The 15800-nt window shown below is 48.5% G+C and overlaps 2 protein-coding genes across 10 annotated transcripts in view; one reads left to right on the forward strand and one right to left on the reverse strand.

Moving 5' to 3' along the window:
- Nucleotides 1–7412, reverse strand: part of PHTF2 (putative homeodomain transcription factor 2) — a 68135-nt gene extending 60723 nt beyond the window's left edge. Inside the window, exon 1 of one of the 5 annotated variants that reach the window (XM_040548867.1) lies at nucleotides 7262–7412. The gene's annotated coding sequence lies outside the window, so the exon portion shown is untranslated. Of the gene's footprint in view, nucleotides 1–163; nucleotides 183–5166; nucleotides 5765–5836; nucleotides 6639–7261 lie in introns of those variants that run through there. The other 4 variants (XM_040548883.1, XM_040548897.1, XM_040548857.1 and 1 more) reach the window with 4 other exon arrangements.
- Nucleotides 7413–7670: 258 nt separating this feature from the next.
- Nucleotides 7671–12046, forward strand: TMEM60 (transmembrane protein 60). Of its 5 annotated transcripts, XM_040548949.1 has the most exons (4): nucleotides 7784–7903; nucleotides 8683–9062; nucleotides 9841–10023; nucleotides 11397–12046. In XM_040548949.1, the coding sequence occupies exon 4, from the start codon at nucleotides 11440–11442 to the stop codon at nucleotides 11842–11844; it is 405 nt and encodes a 134-aa protein (XP_040404883.1). In that variant the 5' UTR covers nucleotides 7784–7903; nucleotides 8683–9062; nucleotides 9841–10023; nucleotides 11397–11439; the 3' UTR covers nucleotides 11845–12046. The 5 variants fall into 5 exon arrangements, 4 of the variants coding, with proteins under 4 accessions (XP_040404874.1, XP_040404883.1, XP_040404864.1 ...); XR_005817357.1 differs by having other exon boundaries at nucleotides 7671–7903; nucleotides 8683–11167; XM_040548930.1 differs by lacking the exon at nucleotides 9841–10023.
- The last annotated feature ends 3754 nt before the right edge of the window (nucleotides 12047–15800 follow it).

The following is a 15800-nucleotide window of genomic DNA, read 5'->3' on the forward strand; positions in this document are numbered from 1 at the left end:
TACGTGGCAGCACAGCCATACCTGCCCTTGCCTCAGGTAAGGTGTCAGTTTTTAAAAACCAACTACTCTCTCAGGCCTCTCAACTTTGCCCACAACCACAGCATTTGACCCACTTCTGCTCCTATTTGTCTGTTCACACACGCTCATACCCATTAGCACTTACCGCCATCCCGAAGCAGAAAGTTGTCACACCTACAGCATTGGCACAGAGCACGCAGAGAGAATCACTTCTCAAATCTGGATGGAAAGGAGGCTGGACTTAGCCATCTGCGCTTCCACAACTGGCAGCTCCGAAATCTGAAGGGCAGACTAGCAAGAGAGGAGCACAGGGAATGACCGTCTCCCAGGGAAAATTTGTTTTGCCAGTGAATTACACAACTGTCTGGGAAATAGCAGCAAAACGTCGAGCATCAGGGTTTCTGACATTTACTTCAGGTTGTGGGAAAAGAACATCACATGCAGTTGCTGCAGCTCCTGCAGCCATTTCTGGGATCTCTGCCTCAGCCTTAAGGTCTGTGCAAGTTTCCTAATTTTGTTACATAACTGCTTTCTTCTCAGGGCTCCCTTTGAAACGCCGTGGCACGATTTCATAGCTACCTCACTCACAAAAGTGCTGGAGAAGGGCTCTGCGCCGAGCAGTCCCGGACCCACACCTCCCAGAACTTGCTTCTGAGCCTGGCGCAGTGCGTATTAAATAGCAAAATGTTCCTGATATTTAATCACGCTCTGCTGTTTAATAAGGTGAGAAAATTCAAGCCTGTAAAAGGGATTAAAAGGAAGGTAATTTTGCCTCTTATAAGAGATGTTAGTTACAAAATTGCTGTCAATCCAAACGCAGTAATTGCCGTCAGCACCCTAGATCTACAAGGCATTTCTAAAAATGTCACATCCTTTAAAAAGTAATTAAACAGCATACAGCTGATGCCAAGTTCTGCTCTTTTTAATTCCTGGGTTTTGTAGTGAATACTGCATGCAGACATAGGATATATATACCCTGTTACACCCTACATTTGCAGTCTTACAATGAGAAACCCCTCAAAGAAAAGCTGAAAAAAATCCAATATACAGTGGCCACCTTGAAATAAAACGCAGCGCTCCCGCTCTCCTTCTCGTAGTTCCCAATACCTCGGCGATTTCCTGCGAGAAACCTTGCTCACTGGAAATACCTGCTGCTGTTCAGCCAGCCGTGTTTATCTGTCACCAGGCAATGCAAAGCAGAGCTGTGGCTTCTCGAGGAGCACAGTCAGGAAGTCAGAAACCGCTCCTGAATGGGCGACTTTACATCATGCTCTCCAAATAGCAACCTGGCAAGTTTCTGAAGCAGCTCAGGCACCGAGTGGCTGAGCTGTCAGACGCAGCAGTCCCTCAGAACAGCCACCCTTCCAGAGCAATTCAAAAGCCGAGACTATTTTTGTTTTTAAGTCTCCGAGTGCTCCAAGCAAGGGACTCCCGAGCAACAAGCCCTACACGTGTATCTGGCACGCTCCTCAGAACCGTCATTAAAAATGGAACACCAGTCTGCCCGCAAGCCTATCTGATAGGGGGTAATCAGGGCCCCTTCTGCAACGGAAGCTCACGTCTTCGTCTATCAGCACTTTTGAACATGTCAAACTCGCTGATAAACCAGAGCAAGCGATAAAGCAGACGCAGGCTTTCAAAGAGCCTTTGGAAGGGCGGCCGGGACTTGTGAATAGAGTGCTGTGTGTGAAAAGCGAACGCTGCCACAGACTGAAAAGCAGCCAGGAAACTGAACCCGATTTTGAGGTCGACGTTCTTCGCTGCCATGGGCTGCTTGGATAATGAGGATTAACCCAGCCCGAATAAAAACCACACTCACACCGAGTCCTCCTAGTCTTGATGCTCCCCCCTAGCTCGCTCGTGTCAGGCCACGCAGTGGTGAGAGAGGCAGGCAGGCAGCGCCCTGTTCTGCATGCACCAGCAGCTCGCTCCTCCTGGAGGTTTACAGGTAAAGCAGCAGGACGAGAGCACCGCAGGACCTCCAGCTTCGCACAAAATCCAACCGCGAGACCTCTGCGGGACCGGCACGCCGAGACATCCATCACGCTGCTGCAGCAGGTGCCGATGGCTGACGTTAGCTGGGGATGCCCCACGTTCCTCTGGCTGCCCGAGCTCTGGCAGGAGAACCTGGGGCGGCTGAGTGAGCTGGGATTGTTCAGCCTGGAGAAGAGGAGGCTCAGGGGCGACCTTATCGCTCTCTATAGGTACCTTAAAGGAGGCTGTAGCGAGGTAGGGGTTGCTCTATTCTCCCACGTGCCTGGTGACAGGACGAGGGGGAATGGGCTAAAGTTGCGCCAGGGGAGGTTTAGGTTGGATATTAGGAAGTACTTCTTTACTGAAAGGGTTGTTAGGCATTGGAATGGGCTGCCCAGGGAAGTGGTTGAGTCACCATCCCTGGAGGTCTTTAAGAGACGTTTAGATGTTGAGCTTAGTGATATGGTTTAGTGGAGGACTTGTTAGTGTTAGGTCAGAGGTTGGACTCGGTGATCTTGGAGGTCTCTTCCAACCTAGACGATTCTGTGAAGACGCTCAAGGTGCTCCCGGAGCCAACAGAGGAGGTCAGCGGGGCTCAGGGGGTGTTGAAGTCGTTCAAAACACCGCGAGACAGGTCTCCACCTGCACCCTTCCCGTGTAGCAGAGTTAACCCTTCTCTGAGCAAAGTTAACCGGGACCAACTCAGGCTGTTGCCCTTCCCTCCTGCCCCTACCCAGACCAGCAGCCTAGCATTTTAACACAGCACCAAGTCCTTAAATTGAGGGAGCTTGCCCTATAATTGCAGACCTCAAGCTGCTGTAAAAAGGCCCAGCAATGCTCACTGTATTCATCTGTCATGCATCGGGGAAGAAAAGAACTGAAGCAGTAACATTTCCAAACGGCAATTCATCTTACATGAGCAAAGCTTAAGATGGATCAACTTTACCAATGAATAGGCAGTATAAAAACGGAATTTAATATCGACAGTGCACATTTGGTCGGTAGGACAGGTGAGAAGTGGACTACCTGCACCACACGACCTTAAAAGCAGGTATCTGGGAAGGAGACGAGGTGGCTCTGCGAGCTCTTCCATTCAACGCACTACAGTCAGGAGAGCAGAGACACCTGAAGAGACGAGGAGAGGCAAGGAAAATACTGGGGTACTGCGCCCTGTTCAGACAGGGGCATATGGACAGAAAAATAAGGACTTAAAAATTAAGTAAGACCTTAATAAATACACAGGAAAATAGAGTAAAGAAAATAACAGCTTCTAATAATTCAGGGAACTTGAGGCTGAGCTTGAAGTAAAGCAAAGCCAAACTTTTAACAGAGAAATATTATGTTGCAACACAATCATGCTGTCAAATCCGCTGCCACAGGAAGTCACTGAAGCCAAGGGTTTTACTCAGATTCAAGCAGAAAACAGTTATTTAAGCACGTAACAACGCTGAGGAAAAAATAACACACACGGCTGAAGGAACCTCAAGTTTCACAGCCCAGGACACAACACAACATCCCGAGAGATCACCAAGGTGTATTTGGCCAGATAAATGCTGGTCCCAACCCAACCCCACAGCGGCCAGCTGCGAATGCCAAGGGAAGAGCACAAGCAACAACCAAACCAAACCAAACCGTGCCTTGAGTGAGCCGAATGCTCCATACTGTTCAGCTGTCTTAGGGCTGGCATCTGCCAAGCACCTAACCCCAAAAAGCACCCAGCGCTGGCCAGCTCCCAAAGTATGCCTGACGTCGTCTCTGATGCTGTACGGTTTTCGTTTCTTCTCCTACCTTGCAATTTTATCTTTGAGAACAACAAATTTATTTGCAAAAACAGAAGCTCAGCCCAATGCTTGGGGTCAGTCCAGGCAGCGTGTCGTCCCGACCCACGGGAACGTGTCTACCACGACCACGTCAAGTGACAGGAGAATAAAGCCGGAACACTGCATCTCTCTTTTAAACAGCAGTTCCAGTAACAGTGAATTTCAGAAAATCCCCTTGGCACACTTAAATTAAGAAATGAGAGAACAGTTCTACGAATTCTCTGATACCGTCCCCTCAATTTAAAATAAATGAATCTACATTTCCAGATTTCTTGATAACATCGTGGATATCTGCATATATGCACACCTGGTTGCTCCAACTTTGAAGCTGGCCCTGCTTCCAAGTTTGGACACAGTACGTGACTTCCAGAGACCCCTTTCAACCTAAATTATTCTGTTTATACATAAAACATTCCCAAACATGACATAGCAATGCATTATAACCCTCATTATAACTAGGGATTGCAATTTGGATTCCCTTATAGGCAATTTATTACGCTCTTTGTATTCCCTTCACAAATCCGAGTTTAATTTCTTCACGTAGTTAACTGTTTCCTCTGCACCCACTCCCACAGACCTTTACAAGCAGCAGCACAATAAACTCAAACGAGGACACATGACATTGAACGCTTCCAAAGCCTTTGCTTTTTGACCACCGTTGTAGAGTTAGCGGTGGCCAGCTGTCCTTGGACAGGCAGGACGAGCAGCACTCCGACACAGGTATCCCTGGAGTTTTGCTTCCTTCATAAAACAGAAAATAGTGTTTAAAAAACCCACGCAGGCCTGCACTGTTCCGTGGGCAGAAGCAGTTACTGACCTGTGGCTGTTGCTGCTAAGAAGCATCCCAGCAGTCGCACCCCACCCGCACCACCAGCTGCCCAGATCGGCGTGCAACCAGGAGCCACTCCGGTCCTGAAGCACCACGTAACCTCTTTCTCCTGGTGGGAACGTTACTTTGGGTCAACGCTTGCCAAGAGCTTCATAAAAACTTGTCGCTCTGCAGGTACTTAATGTCTTTCAGTTGCCCTTAAATTCGGTGGTGCCATCTGACGGACTAAAGGAGTTATTCAAACAGCAGAAGACCAACAAAGGAAGTAATTGTACGGGTCTTGTGCCCTTCGTAAGCCCAGCTAAAAATGCACGTAAACTCTTAGGTCATGAATCTGCAGAGCATGCCATCCGTTACAAACACAACTCCCTCAAAGACCCCGAACCACCTGTGAACGTCATCACACTCACTCACGAGAGACATGAGAAAAGGAAAATAAACGATACTGCTAGTTCTCTCACAACACTTCTACTACAAGGAGTAAGACACGATCCTAGAAAAGGCGTGGGAAGAGAGCATACACACCTTGGGAGACCTGGGACAGAACTAATGTCCACTGCTTTCCAGTGACCCCTGCCAGCTACAACGGGAACAGCACTGCTCAGCTCCAGGAGCCACCGCGGCCACCAACCTGCTCCCACACGGCCACCGAAGCCTCTTCACCTCATCCGCACGCTCCTCAAAGCACAGCAAGATCCTGTGTCCCACTCCGAAGCTCTCCCAAAACCCACACCGCTATTTGGGCAGCCGTGGGTGCAGCTGGGCCGACCGCCGGGGCGAGATGAGCAAACTGCTCTGGGAGAACTGACTGACCGGTGGCTTATTCGCCCGTCCCACTGCACGTAATGCGAGAGGAAAAACATCCTACTGCAAACACTGAATTCAACCAAGCAGGTTTCCAAATTCTTTTTCGGATGACTCAGAGTCTATTTTGCCCTTTATAATATTTATACCCAGAACACAAACATACGTTGGCACCAAAACATAGCAACAGAAAATCCAACTGCATAAACGTTCCTCTTTAAAAGGGGATCAGGACCTTAAACGCACCACTTCCAAGCACCGCTCTCAACCTTCGCTTGCAAAAATGAAAATTGTTTGCGAATACCGTACAGGAGAGCTCTGGGGGGAAAAAAAACTTCGGAAGTGACAGAAGTATGATGTGCGTACGGACATCAGCTCGTAAACACCTTACCAGAACAAAAAGAAGGCTTCTCGGAAAAGGATTATCCTTCCCAGGGAGTCTCAAAGAAAGAGGTAAATCAAAGGAGATCGCTGAAACCTTCTGAGCTACAGAAATAGCCAAATCCACAGAGCTATTTATAACCCAGAGATTTACTCGCTGACCACTTTTAGCCTCCAAGCCCAGCAAAACAAAATCATCTCATGCCAAGCGGCACCGCACACAACAGAAACGTGTCCTCCTGCCACCAAGCGACTGTCCTAACCACGGCCCAAGACACCGGGACTGCCTCGCGAGGATTAACGGGTTATTTCAAGCAATGCACTTCTCCCCCATAAAACAGACACCACCAGCTGTTTATCAGCATCAACAGGAAGATGTAAGTGGGCAAATTACCGATGACACACATCATTCCTATTAGAGACGTGGTGCGCCCAAACCCTGGCACGAGCTGCGTTTTCTGCGGGGATGTTTCATCGGGAAGAATTTCAGAACTTTAATTAAAGCGCTTGCAACAAGTCGGGTTTTCCAATTAATTACTTTCTTCGGTTAATTATATCGCAGATGGGTAAGATGCTGGCAGATTTGGAACGAAATGAGGCGGTGGCGTGGCTTTTCAAGTGACCAGTGATATGTAAAGGCTGTAAAAGACGGAGTGCCAAGCGTGGGGCTTAGGAATAAGGGCTCAGAGCGTCACTACACCTGATGCACCTGAGCTATGCACGCTCGGGGTGTGCGCAGAACAAAAGCAGCCAACACCTGGACGGCTCTGCTACCGGTAACCATTTCCCCCAGTGCTCTCGCCTTTGTTTCTCACAGGAAAAAAAAAAAAAAAAGAAATAGCAAGTGAAGAACTTAGCAGGAAACAATACGATGGAAGAAAATGTAAGGCACGGGAAGCGCAGCCCGGCGTTTGGCTTGGGAAAGGCGGGCACGGCGTGAGGTGCGGGCGGGCTGGCGCAGGGAGGGGAGTATAAAACGGTAATAAAGTGGGGGGGGGGGGGGGGGGAGGGAAGGGGGCTGAGGGAAGGGACCGAAAGGCAGCCAAGGGGGGGGGCTGGGATGGAGAGGCCGGAACTGAGGAGATGGGGGGCGAGGGGCTGGGGCGGGGGGCGAGGGGCCGGGGGGGGGGCGAGGGGCCGAGGGGGGGGGCGAGGGGCCGAGGGGGGGAGAGCCCCAGCTCCGGCCCCAGCCCCCGATCACCGCCCTCCCCTCACGGCCGGGCCGGGCCGGGCCGGGCCGGGGGAGGCCGCGGGCCTCAACCCACCGCCGCCGTAAGGGCCCCCGCTGAGGGGCCGCGGGGCCGGGCCCTTCCCCAGCCCCTTCCCCCGGTCCCGTCACGGTCCCGTCACGGCCCCCCCCCGGGCGAAGCAGGCGCCCGCGGCTCCCCCCAGAGGCTGAGGAGAAGGGGGGGGGGGGGGGGGGTCCCGACCTTACCGCCTGCCCGGCGCCGCGCCTCGGCACCGCTCGGTGCCGTTCGGCTCCACTCGGCTCCGTTCGGGTCCACTCGGCACCGCTCGGGTCCGTTCGGTTCCGCTCGGCTCCGCCAACGGCAGCGCGGGGAGCGCGAGACTGAGAGGAGGCAACAGCTGTGGGAGGGGAGGGGGGGAGCGAGGCGCGCGCCGCGGGGGCGGGGCCGCGGCACCTCAGTCGTGCAGTCCCCGCCCACCTCGGTGGGAGGGGTCGAGGGGTGAGTGGCGGCTGTGCTGTCCAATGAGAGAGGGAGGGGGGTGGGGGTTGTGGTTGATGGGTGGTTCTTTATGGTGTGGGGCGGGCGGAGTGATAGGCAGCCGCAAGCACGAATGGGCGGTGAGGAGGAGGGAGGGAGGCGGGATGAAAGCCGAGCCGTAGCCAATCGGGAGGGGGCAGCCCCGCCGTGACGGGCCAGCCTGCAAACAGAGCGGCGGGAGGCGGGCTTTATCTCGAGCGCCGTCTGAGCGGACCAATGACAGAGCGGGGCAGGGTGATGAGCGTCCGCGCTGCCCAATGGCGAGGCGGGACGCTGCGCGGAGCTGCGTGCGGCCTACGGGGCCCGGCCGGGACGGGACGGGTCGGGCTGCGACGGGCCCTGCCCCTGCGGTAGGTGGCGGGGGGACCCCGGGGGGGGCTCCTGGAGCCCTGTGAGGGGCCTGAGGGCAGGGGCGGGAAATGGGGGGAAATAGGGGGGAAATGGGGGTAAAATGGGAAAAATAGGGGGGAAAATAGGGAAAAATAGGGGGGAAATGGCAGAAAATAGCGGGGAAACGGGGAAAATAGGAGGGAAGTAGGGGGGGAATGGGGAAAATAGAGGGAACATGGGGAAAATAGAGGAAAATAGGGGAAAATGGGGGGAAAATAGACGGAAAAAGGGGGGAAGTGGGGGGAAAAGGAGGGGAATTGGGGAAAATAGAGGGGAAAAGGTGAAAGGTAGGGGGAAAATAGGGAAAGTAGGGGGAAAAGGGGGAGATGGGAGAAAATAAGGAGGAAAAAAGGAGGTAAATTGGGAAATAAGGGGGAAAATGGGGGCCAGCCGAGCAGCAGAAGGCCTGTGAGGGACCCCGGGGCTGTTCCCAGGTTCAGTTTCCCCCGCCAGACCACTTGGTGTGTCCCTTAATTAACCTACAGTGCTGTTTAATTGGGCTTCCCTCTCCTGAAGTTAGTTAAACACCAGTCAAGGCTTACGTTTAAGCTCGTAGATCAGTTGTCGTTACTGTAGGGCTGAGCGTTAGGTTAACTCCTCTGCTTTGTTTTTTCCTTCTGAAGGGGCTATAATTAGCTTATGGGACGTTCTGGTTATTTAGAGCATCCCACCAAGGTCAGTAACGGTACTTAGGCAGTGTTTCTCATTACTGATAAACTCCACTTGCTGCTAATTACAGGAGTCCTGTAAGGAGCTGACAGCTTTTTTAGTTCTGCACCCCGCCTTTGACATTGCTTCTTCGCAGAAGAACTGGTTCAGGCTTGTACCAAATTTGCATCCCTCTTCCAACCCGAACGTCTTCTTGGGATGGCTGCCTCCAGCTGGGCGTCTGCAGATCCCCTTCTGCTTTGCTAACAAAACATGGTCAAGTGCTCTGTGTGATCAGACCTTCATCACTACGCCAGCTGCATCCCCAGCTGTCAGTCCGTAGACTTTCCTAGCTTCCTGTACTTGGGGTACAGGGCTATAAGATCTCAAAAGTACCCCTGGATTCTTTGAGTTTGCATCCTCAAAATGTAAAATTGAATGGAGCCTTGCAGTTCCTGTCCCATTGCGCAGGTACGTCTCCTGATTAGATCAGTGAAAGGCAATATAATGTCCCCTGCTGAGGTTTTTTGTCTGTGCTTTTTAAAGTTGTGTTACTAAGTGTTCTGAACAATTAAGAAAATTGAAAATCTTCTCATGAAGTTAGCAACCTTCATATTGGGTAGCCCTATCTAATACCTCATTGGTAACTTTCTGTTTTCTCCAGACACTTGATAGCCCCTTCTTTGAGTGTCGATCACCTGATACTAAGAGTGTTGAATTCCTTCCAGGCCCAAGTTTCCAGCCTGTTTCTGTGGTTTCTCCTTTCTCCAGTTTGCTAATGAGAGATTCTCCTTCTTGTACTATCTGTAGCAATATTTCTAGAACTGTTTTTCTGGAATGTTTTGATGAAAGGATTGCTGAAACAGGTTCAGGTCACCACTGTCTTCACTGTAGCCACAAACTTGTACTTGAGGATACTGGAAATGTTGTCCAAATGCTGGAAATACTTAAAGCAGGTCATAATAATTGTTCTGTAATCCTCTCTATCTGCCAGCTGGTTTAGGTGTGTTCCTACAGCAAGAAAAGAGCAATGCTATCTAAGCTTCCTTCTAATTTCTCAGCTTAATAGCAATTAACTCCTGTGCAGAGGTCACCGCTCAGCTCCACCCCTCCTGTAAGGATGGGGTCTCGGTTCCACCTCTCCAGTAACTGCCTTTCTTCAGACCTTCTGGCAATCCAAGCAGAACAGAGACACTGAAAAGTCAAGTACAAAAATACCAAACTTCTTTTTTTTTTTTTTTTTTTCTAGTTCAGCTCAAGGAAGTGGCCCGGGTTGGGGTCACCCAAGTGCCAGCGGGAGGAGATGCGCTTACAGCAACCCCAGCTTTGCTTAGTTTAGGCTTGGCTGGATCTATTCAGTAAGAGAAAACCCGCTGGTTTGCTCGAAATCTAATCTGTTCAAACTTCAGACCCAGCCTGAAGAAAACAGTAGGTCTGTTGAACTGTGTATCAAGAGGCAGGTCGCAGTTGCGGGGCGGTGTTAGGGGTGCACAGAGCCGTTATCCCCCAGCGGCTTATCCTAACCAGCTGAGCCAGCAGTGGCTGCTTCCTGCATCTGGTTCCGATGTTTGAGTACAAGCCCGGTTCAGTGTGCTAATTTGGGGGAAAAAATCCGAACTCGGTTAAAAAGAAAACGCTGCTAAGAGTTTTCTGCATGTTCAGAGAGCTGAATAGGCGTCATGGTGTGACGTGAGGCATCAACAGCCCTGTGGAGGAGGCAGGAGGCAGGGCTGGTCCGGCCCCTCTGGCAGCCCGTGACGGTCGGGTGCTGCAAGCGAGCTGCTCTTCTGAAGTAGCCTAAATGCTTTGTCCTCTGGAACCAGTCGAAGTCCAGGTTCTTATTCAAGCGGAACTAGAGCAGTGGTGTTCTAGAATTAATTTCTATCAAGCTTGCAAAAAAAAAATCTCAGATGTTTAAAATAGTTAAGACCCCTGTTTTAGCGCTGTGTCACTGCCATGCAATTGCCCATCTTTGTAGCATCCATTATTAAGGTCATAATTCTTCCTGCTTTAAAGCTGGTGCTTTAGACCTGCAGCAGAATCCTTCTGGCAGACACGATGGTCGATGTCTTTCATTTAGGCATATAAAAGCTTTTATGACTGTAATGGCAGCTAGATACTTGTGTCTGTCTTTCTTCTGTCATGACTACACTGAAACTTAAATATGCTACCAAGCCACTAAGTTGATTTGGCTGAAGCAGAGTCAGTCGATGTCTGCATACTTTAGATACTTGCCAAAAAACCAAATGTTATCCTTAACTTTTAGTATTTTAGGGCTGCTGTTGAACAGTAAGTAGTAGTTAGCAGAGCTTTCTGGCTCAATTTCAGACCGGGTCACTTCAGCTGTAGACATTAGGATCTTTCAGATACTGTTACTTGTCCTTGTTAACTGGCTTGTATTTTAGTGTGGTTATTTATTATGGACAGGGAAGTGTTAGCTTTATTTTCAAGGATTAACTACGAGTGCCTTGGTACTGGAGGAAAATAGATCTGAACGTATTCTCAGAACACAAAAGCCCCTAAATGACTTGGACAGCTAGTTTGGGTTCAGAGCGTCGCTTGTTTCAAACGGAGAGGTGAGTTGTACAGCTGCTGCCTGAGGGCACTCCGTGTTGAGGGTGGGTGGAACCAGCACAGGGTGCATCGCTGGGAATGGGAGCTAGAAAAGAAATGCCAGGACACAGAGCGTGTAGCGAACGTGGAAGGGGTGGGAAAGCAAGAAATGAGTCTACTTTACAGATTATGCCTCATTGTTGATACCGTGATATCTTTTGATGCCTGTCCCTCTGCTTTTTGTGTTCTTAGGGTGTTGCTGACCACGGGAAGACTTCCTCTCAAAGCTGTTTAAATGAGAATGTCCCTGGCGCAAAGAGTACTACTGACATGGCTTTTTACGTTGCTCTTCCTGATCATGCTGGTGCTGAAGTTGGATGAGAAGGCTCCGTGGAACTGGTTCCTCATTTTCATTCCAGTCTGGATATTTGATACTATTCTCCTCGTTATGTTAATTGTAAAAATGGCTGGACGGTGCAAGTCTGGCTTTGACCCACGCAACGGCTCGCAGAACATCAAGAAAAAAGCCTGGTACCTCATCGCGATGCTGCTCAAGTTAGCCTTCTGCCTCGCCCTCTGCGCTAAACTGCAGCAATTCACCACGATGAAACTAGCCTACGTATTTATCCCCTTGTGGGCCTTGCTTATCGGGGGTATGGTTGAACTTGGATATAATATCTTCTATGTACGAAGAGACTAAGCTGTGTGGGGTATTCAAGTCTGAGACTGGTACCGAACTGCTGGATTATTAGTTTTGCCACAAATGTGATCTCTAGAACACCACATAAGAAAATGTTCTGGAGACTTCATCTAAACGAGGCTGGAGACCAAAAGTAGACTCGTTCCATTTTTTATTTTAAGATGGTCATACATGCTCTTGTAAATAAAAGTATTTGTTCAACGTTAGGTGTCCTAATAGGGTTGTTTTGTCACACAGAATAAAACTTAAGCTTTTCACACGCAGGTGGATCTCAAAAGGAGCCACAGCTGTTCCATCCCAGAGCAGTCAGCACCTAGCTCTTCCTTACAAGGGTTACCCTCAGTTTTCTTATTTATGCTGCCATCAAGAAATAACCGGGTAAGGGTACTTTCTGTGATACGATAATTTGCTTTAAGAGTCAGTAACAAATGAAAGCCACTAACAAGAGCAAAAAAGGAATAAAGTGACACAGCATTTCCTTTCTGATGGTGAAAATCCTCTTCCAGTGTGGAAAAAGGTTTGGTTTTTTTAACTGCTGGTACACAAACAGTACGTTTACTGGACCATGCCAGCAGGTTTATGTTCAGAGAAAAAAGGGACCGCAGTGATTATGATTATCTTTCCAAGTAAAATGTCACCACTTCTCTAAGAGACTGAAGCTGCTGGGTGGGTCCTGTAACGTTTGTGCCAGCAGGAAGGGCTACTTTAACAAGAAAGACGGTTCTTAATGCTGTAGGGTATTAAAGCCCTGGAGGTAAAGCCTCGGCTTTTTGGAGCAAATGTGCTTGATCAAGTAACAAATGCAATGAAGGGAATTTTTGGGGAAGAGCTGGAACGAGAAGCCTGTTCGGGGACTGGAAGTGCTCTTCTGGGAGCCAGGGTAACGTCAAGTTCTAACATCTAGGGCATAATGAACGCGCTTGCTGAAAATAGGGATTCATTTACATTTCCTGCGTGTAATGCAAACAGCCAGGGAAAAACTGCCGATGGTAACAGGAACTGACTAGATCAAAGTGTCTCATTCATAAAATTTTAATTAGCTGCACTCAGCTGGAGCTGTCCTTTAAAAAGGAAAGGTCCTCGACTATGGATTTTTTGCTTACTCTTCAATCACGCACAGCCAGACATAAAAACATAGGAACCAGCTGTCAGAGCCCCCTGAGGCGACTTTAAGGAAACAGCCTGTTCCAGACTAAGGTAATGGGTCTTGATTTAGAACTTCGGGTACCAAATGGTTTTTAGAAAGGATCTAACTCGAGGCTGCTTCAGTGTGGTTGTCTGTCCTGCCTTGCTAACAGGGAAGCCAAGGAATGACAAAAAACCAACTCTTTCTAATCCTTAGCTGTTAAAAGAGCTGTAAAAAGTTGCAAAGTACCTACAATAAAATTAACACAGCAACTTCTGCTAAGCACATCTGTGTGCTCAGTCCCAGTTTACAAGCCTCACAATTTACAGGGAGCTGAAATGATGAATTCTTCCCTTCAAAGGGGGAAGGAAAAAAAAAAACAGCACTTTCATTCGTTTAGTAGCAACATTTCTTTTTGTGGGAGGCGTATCTGGGCGCTGCTTAGCTCTGAGAAACCTTCAGCAGTTGCTGTGTGTCCAGGATAGGCACTCGCCCACTGAAGAACAGGCTTCCTGTGTCATCTGTGTTAACTTCAAACAGCACCTGGGATTAGGATCAGCTGGGGGCACTGGGGAGGAGGAAGGGCATTGCCCCCAGCGCAAGGTCCCGAGGTCTCAGGCCTGCCAACGATAGGAAATGAGAGAAGAGCGTATATAAACACGCATAGATACGCTTACGTTGTGTGTGTGGCATAGAGACTATCTTTGATCTGTACACCAAATCCAGCCCTCCTCCACAGTACGTCCCGTGGCTGGCAAGCTGGACTTCCTGTGAAATGTTCACTGGGTGCCTGAACAAATGATGGAGAAGTGAAAGGGGTGCAAAGACACCCTCCCCTCAAGGCTAACTCCTCCAAACCACCTTAGAAGCACTGCTGCAAACGCCTAACAAGCATTTTGGATAACATGAGGTGGGCTCAGGCCTGAGTAAGGCTTCATCAGAGAAGGGGCCAGAACGACAAGGGCCCTGCTTACGGTGCTTTGGCATGGTACAGCACCAAGAATCACAGAATAAGCAAAAATGGCATGGTACAGCACCAAGCATGAACCTGAGCAGCCACGGTCTTCCCATAACTGAGGAATATCACAGAATAAGCAAAAAAAAAAAAAAAAGCCTTGACGTGATGCCAAAAAACCCCACGCTGCTCAGAAGAGCAGGGCAGCCTTCCTCACTCAAACTGAGCATATTAACAAATTGTGGTAACTTTGCTGATGGGGGAATAAGAACCAGCCTCATCAGGACTTCACTGTATATTTGCAAGGTGAGCAGCAAATAGCAACTGTGCCCCTTTTAACAGCTCACCTATTTCACAGATGCAGCTATTATCCGGAAGTTTAGCAGCTCCAGTTCACTAGAACTGAACGTGGTTGTTCTAAATTGTTAGTTGTTCCTTATCATTGCTGCCCCTCATTCAACAGAAAAGGATTAACAATTTCAGTGTTGGTTTGTTGGATGTTTGTGGGTTGTTTTTTTGGCGGGGGGGGGGACTTTAGGGTTTGTTTTTTTTTTTTTTTTTTGAAAAAAAGTTTTACTTAAAGACCTTGAAATCAACTACTGTGATTCTGAAGGCTGAAGCAACAGTTTCTTTCTGGTGTCCTACACAAAATAATTTAGCAGATGTTCTTATGATGCAGCCACTCGGAAGCACTGAACTGGCCAAGTTCTTACAGAGATACTTGGGTAAGAGGAACATCCCTTTTGATTTGGTGTGGCCCATCAGTTTTAACCCTGACGTAAAAGTGTTGCTGTGAGACCTTTGTACAAACCCCTTTGTACAATCACTCATCATTTTTTGTGATATCAGAACCCCACTCAGAAAGATTTGACAGACTTCGCTGTAGTCCACTGTGACCTTTTCAGAAGCTGTTGCAGAAGTTACAGCTACTCACAATTACCACGTTGTCCAAGGCACTGTTCACAGCTGTGAAGCACAATGAGTACTTCTCACGCTTTTTCTTAAATTTACAGACTCACCTAGCCATCATTAAATGAAACAAACGAAAAAAAAGCAGGTTTGGTAAAGTGCGAAAAGCAGATTTGATAGTGTCAGGAAAAGGGAAAGCTGATGCTGAGATGGCTCGTACTGATTTACCAGAAGCGGTCGCCAGGAGGAAGTCACCGCTGACCTCGCGCACGTGAGAACACCTTTTTTCTCAGTTGTCCATGTCACACTTGACATGGGGTGTGGAGGAGAGAGCTTTGCCATCCACCAATTTGTTTTAAGACAAGTGAAAAGCTTGTTCTTCTGAAATGAAACAAAATATTTATCGTATGCTGATGATAAATATATATTATCTGTATAATATATATATAGATGGCATATATATGGTGATACATAATCTACATCATTTATTTCTATTCAAATCATTCATACAAGCTTGAACACTTTGGCATGCACTGTAGATGAGCATCTACTTGTGTCTGATCCAAGAAAATAAATACTCGATGCACATGTATAAGAGGTCATGAAACTAAGTTTTTCCATCATTTATATTGCTTTTCTTGACTCGTCACCATCTCAGAGGAGTATAAAGTCTTCTGTTCTTGTACTTGGAAGATACAGCTGTGTGACGTACGTCCCAAACTAACTAAAAATGCTGTAAGAATCTGCATACATGCATTCAGTGTGCTGCTAGGCATGAACAGTATTCAAAAATAAGATAGCACAGGACTAAGTTACAGAATCACTTAAGAGATGAGAACAGTACTATTTCTGACAAATATGCAGAGTAACACAGAAGCAAAAGTGTAGAGTAACCTCATGGAAATTTTCACATTTGCCCGATATAAAAGTTGGGGTAAAGATTTTGGTTAAAAACCAGGGGTACAG

Source organism: Cygnus olor, chromosome 1 (assembly GCF_009769625.2).
Source record: "Cygnus olor isolate bCygOlo1 chromosome 1, bCygOlo1.pri.v2, whole genome shotgun sequence".
Classification (NCBI taxonomy): domain Eukaryota; kingdom Metazoa; phylum Chordata; class Aves; order Anseriformes; family Anatidae; genus Cygnus; species Cygnus olor.